Below are 5225 nucleotides of genomic sequence, written 5' to 3'. Positions count from 1 at the left end.
ACCCTTACGCTAACCTTAATAGCCTAATAACAATTGTTTATTTTAGTTATTTTTATAATAAAAAAAGACTTAATGAACTTACTGCAACATTGTTAAAAGTGGTATTGTTGTTATTAGTTTTATTGCCTCAAGATTAGAAAGTATATGGTAGCTTTTCAACTTTAAATGATTTTCTTGGTATTGTTGCAAAGTTTTTTTTGGTTTTGTAAAAAATAAAAAATAAAAAAGAATGATATGTTTAAGTATAATTAAATAAAAAATACATATTTACAAATCAATATTACATCATTAAATAAAAGTCATCATTTAAAAACTATATTATCTATTTTGTAATTGCTTGATATGCTAATTGCAAATCTTCTTCAGTCTTTGCCTTGTTAAGGTTTTCTCTCCTTTGGTGAATAGCTAGCAGTAAGTCCTGACAATCGTCTTCATTGTGAACGTTATTTACAAAGTCTGATACAACTTTAATAGATCTTTCAGAAACGTCGTTAACCACTGCAAGGTTGGAAACAAACTGGGAAAAAATCTTAAACTGTTCAATATACTCCCATAGTGGTGCCGGGCTGTTTAACCAAAGTTTATCATTTAGCTTAGTAAGGTTTAACAAACTAAATATGAACCAAGAGTTTTCTCCCACTAGTTGGGCAATACTTGGTGGTTTTTCTAGGTTAAAGTTAAGAGTTTTTAACAAATTTAATTTTTCGGAATGCCGAAAAAATTCAGGAACTGGTTTCGAAAAGACCATTTTTGCAACTTCTTCTCTCTCTGCAACAGAAATACCTTGGTCTAGAAGAGCCAGCGGAATTAAAGTTTCATCAAGGTACCATAAATGTGATTCCATTGAAACCATTGTGGCATCAATTCCATTTAAAATTGTTTCAGAATTCTGAACATATTGTTTTACGTAACCTCTATATTTTGTCATTTGCCAATAGGCTTTTATATCTTGGTAAAGCGCAGCGTAAGGTAAAGAGGTTTTTAAAAACCAGACGGTATAAAAGATTGAGATAAACTCAGCAGTAGACTGCACTTTGTTCTTTTGATCGTCTGTCAATTCATAAGACAGTTGCAAGTTCAATATCCGAATCTTGAGATAATAAATAGCTTTGGACATAAAACGTGCATGAGACACGCACCCTGGAGCTTGAATTTTAAAATCTCTTTCAGGGCATAAGTACATTAGGGTTAGTTTCAATAACTCCTTGTAGTCTCCTCTGGGAAGTGTTTTTTTTTAGAGCAATCTCGCAATATTTTACAGCATCGAGTTTATGGATTTCTAAGAAAGTGGTAGCAATAGATTGAGTGTCATATTTTACAAACTTTGAAGAGTCAATGCTACTTTTAATGTCATTCCAGTTTAATTGGAACCGTTTAAACATTAGGTTTTCTGGAGATTTAGTTTTTCCACTGCACTGTCTTTCACAGAAGTGTTTTAGATGTAACTCATAAACATGCCTCCTGCAAGCCAGCTCTAGTAGAATTGAGTTTTGTTTATGACTAAACCTGACATTTGTACCAGAAAGTCTTCCTGTATTTGTAGCTGTTGTATCAAAACATAAACCTTTCACGTCATCACATATTCCATACTCATCCAGTATTTTAACTAAAGCATCGTATTAAGCCTGTCCAGTACCACGATCAATTGCTGGAATGCCAAGGAGCTTCATTTTACCTTCAATATTTACCGAGACCGCAAATCGATCTCTTTTTGATTTTATACCTTCTGTGATGTCTTCGATAATTTTTCCATCAAAATGTGCTATTATGGGAAAAGTAGCTTTAGCGGTAGCAATTTTTACATTTTTCTTATATTGTTCAGCATTTTCCCGAATAGATTTTTTTTGAGCTCGCCAAATAGTTGAGACACTGAAAAATCAGCCACATTTCCGCCTGAACTTACGATTAAATCCGTACATACATGCACTAGATCTCTTGATGAAATATTTTTTGAGACTGATGTCATGGCAATATCTATAACAAAACCTTTCCTTAACTCTTGTTTTGCGTTACTTGGGCCGGGTTGCGATAAATCAAAAGAAATATCTGATTCTGTACTCACGTCACTGATATCTGAGAGAAGCTCTAGATCTGTAGTTGATTCGTCTATTTGGGGTAACTGTTTAATATTACAACTTTTTAAAGGCTTCTTATCTTTATTTACCGTTTTATATCTCATGTCTTTGCTCCCCAAAGTCATTAGACGACTGGACTTTTGGTCTTTTAAAAATTGGATATCAACATAGTATGAAAGTTTATCAAGGCTCGTTTTTTTTAAGATTTCCTTAATATTATCTTTACCAATCCAAAATACCTGCTCCCCCTTCTTTTTGAATTCTTCCCTAGATTTCTCTGCTGCTTTAGAGTCTTTATTCTTACTTTTCTTTAATGTCTCCCAACTATCGATTAAACGAGTAATATTATTCCTGAAAAAATTAAGATAATACATTAAATAAAATAGAAATATTAACTTTAAGATGCACCTTATATTTTGCATTATTAAGCTATAATCCACACGTAATAACAACTAAAAAAATTAGTTGCAGTGGTACTACAAAAAAACCTTAATCATCTACTAGCTTATTAAGTTCGAATGATTATACAAATTTATAATAACTATTTTATTATAAATTGAAATTATAAAACTTACCTTATAGATTTATCCGTTAATAATCCATCTTTATAACCTCCGTCTAACCATGGTTTTTTTACTGCATAAAGAATACAGTTGTCAGGGCAATTGACAAATCCGGAGCACTTTGCGAATTTATCGGGCCCATCAGTACAACCAATAAACCTTTTGGATGGAGTTAACTTGTTACTAGATCTTTTAAACTGAAAGTTAAGAATTAATTCTTTATTTGTTGCAAAAGTTATCTGAGTTAAGTTTTCTATCAGGCTTTCTTCTTCAAATGAATAAGCTCTAGCTTTTAGTCTCGTAATTTTAGCCATTTTGAATATTATTTAAAAAAATATTAAAGCACTTTTTATTAGTAACGCAAATTTAGTTTAAATACTTTGTCTTCGCATTGGAAAGTAGTTGTTAAATTTTAAATTATTATTTAAGTACCTTGGTATATACATTTTCTAAAAATATTTTCCGATCAAATTTCCGGATTTTCAATTTATTGCTCTCTAATGTTTATTAAGTAGGGGCCATTAAGGTTAGTGTCCGGGGCATGTTACTCCATGGATCCAATTATTATTTTTTTTAGACTTCATTTAACACTAATAAAAAAACTATTCAAATTATAGTTTTTTCCGGGTTTGGAAACAGTTTATTAGGGTATAAAAAAAGTTTTTTATACGCATCCGAGTAATAAAATAGGTTTTTGTGAAAGAAAATTTGGATTTTTCACCAATTTCAAAATATTATGTAGACTAATTTCTTTATTTTTTCGACATGCTCCTTTTATGTGATAAACATTCAATCCAACATATAACATTTAAAAAAAAAGAAGATAAATTTAGATAAATTTAAAGGTCCCCGCCAGGCGTTTAAAACACCCGACAATTTTGGCCCAAAATCGAACTGGCGGGGACCCTAAAAATTATATATATATGTATATATATATATATATATATATATATATATATACATATATATATATATATATATATATATATATATATATAAATATATATATATATATATATATATATATATATATATATATATACATATATATACATATATATACATATATATATATATATATATATATATATATATATACACATATATGCAATAATAAGTTGAAATAAAAGTTACGTAATTTAGTTATGCAAATTAAAAAAATTTTAGTTGAGAAATATATGAGAAAATGTTATATATTTTTATATATGTGTTTTTGTAGTATGCAAAAAGTATATTCTTCTCGATCAACAAAAAGGAAGTCAAATGTTGCAAATTTCAAAGTAACATGAATGTAGTTTTAAAAAATCTTCTAATAATATTTTTTGGATTTTTTTTAAAAAATATTGAAATTATTTGTTATTAATTGTTTGCGTTTATTTGTTATTAATTATTTGAGTTTATTTGGTATTAATTATTTGAGTTGTTATTGAGAATTATTGAACTAAATTTCTAAATGCTATTAAATATATTAAAAATATTAGCCTATAATTTTAGATTCATGTAATAATATCATGTATTTAGTTAAATATATATGTAGAAGCAAATGGTGACAAGCAGCTGCAACAAGCCACTATTAATTTAGAGGCATAAATTGAACAACACCAAACAGTTCTCATGAAACTGTTTGTAATGGAATGTGAAGTAAGATAAGATAATACTTCCTTATGTTTGCACAAATCTAAACAATTTCTGGTTATCTAATGATATTAAAACTGTACTTTTTTTTTTAAATACCCAAATCTGTCCTTATGTAATATACTTGCTCTAATATAATAGAATTTTCAGTTAAGTTTGATATGTTTTCAGAATATGACGAACACGATGAACACAGAACTAAAACTTTGAAATGGCTGCGAAAACAAAAATACAAGTATGTTAATTGTGGCAAAATAATATAATTATGGCAAATTTTTCAGAGGAGCTAGCAAAATTAAGATGGAAAAAAAAGTGTAAGATTTAAAATGGTTTTTTTTTGTAAATATTTTAGAATCATATGTAATATATGCTTTTCTAATAATAATATTTCACAGACTAAGGTTAAGATTTACTTATTATATTGAGTTTTAGTTGTATAAGAAAAAGTACATTGCCCATACCCTAACAACTGTGCTATCACAATCAATTTAAAATAATTATTTTCCATATTAAAAAAATGCGCTATTTGATTTTCTGATTATGTATAAATATTATGTAGTAGGAATTGTACTTAATGTATTTGCATCAGAAAAACAATATCTTCTATATCTTGGAACACTTGGAGAAGTATAGAAATAATTGTAAGTTAATAAATATATTTATTTACTTATATTTATTTGAAGACCACAGAGCCTACAAAACCCACATTTAATAATAAGTCAACTTAGATTAGATTGATGCTCAGCAAGTGATCAAACTATACAATATAAAACTGCGCACAGTTTAATTGTTTAAATATTTCCATTTTAGATCAAGTTCCATCTAGTTGATCATACCGTTTATATATTATCTAGTTGATCATATCGTATATATATAAATATTTCCATTTTAGATCAAACTGCGCACAGTTTAATTGTTTAAATATTTCCATTTTAGATCAAGTTTCATCTAG

General features: G+C 28.1%; 1 protein-coding gene across 1 annotated transcript; it reads right to left on the bottom strand.

Moving 5' to 3' along the window:
* Positions 1 to 1230: 1230 nt before the first annotated feature.
* Positions 1231 to 2967, bottom strand: LOC136088613 (uncharacterized). Its single transcript, XM_065812756.1, has 2 exons — positions 2651 to 2967; positions 1231 to 2426 (listed from the first exon to the last, which is right to left on the bottom strand). Exons 1-2 carry the CDS (start codon positions 2950 to 2952, stop codon positions 1799 to 1801), a joined length of 930 nt encoding a protein of 309 aa, XP_065668828.1. The 5' UTR covers positions 2953 to 2967; the 3' UTR covers positions 1231 to 1798.
* Positions 2968 to 5225: the final 2258 nt, after the last annotated feature.

This window comes from Hydra vulgaris, chromosome 12 (genome assembly GCF_038396675.1).
Source record: "Hydra vulgaris chromosome 12, alternate assembly HydraT2T_AEP".
Lineage (NCBI taxonomy): Eukaryota > Metazoa > Cnidaria > Hydrozoa > Anthoathecata > Hydridae > Hydra > Hydra vulgaris.
The sequence above is the reverse complement of the archived record's forward strand: the minus strand, read 5'-3'. Positions and strand labels throughout refer to the sequence as shown.

Excerpts from the sequence above, each read along its gene's own strand:
- LOC136088613 (XM_065812756.1), bottom strand. The coding sequence starts at position 2,952 with ATGGCTAAAATTACGAGACTAAAAGCTAGAGCTTATTCATTTGAAGAA. Across the intron at positions 2,427-2,650 it reads TTAACGGATAAATCTATAAG|GAATAATATTACTCGTTTAA; the intron begins GTAAGTTTTATA and ends TAATTTTTTCAG.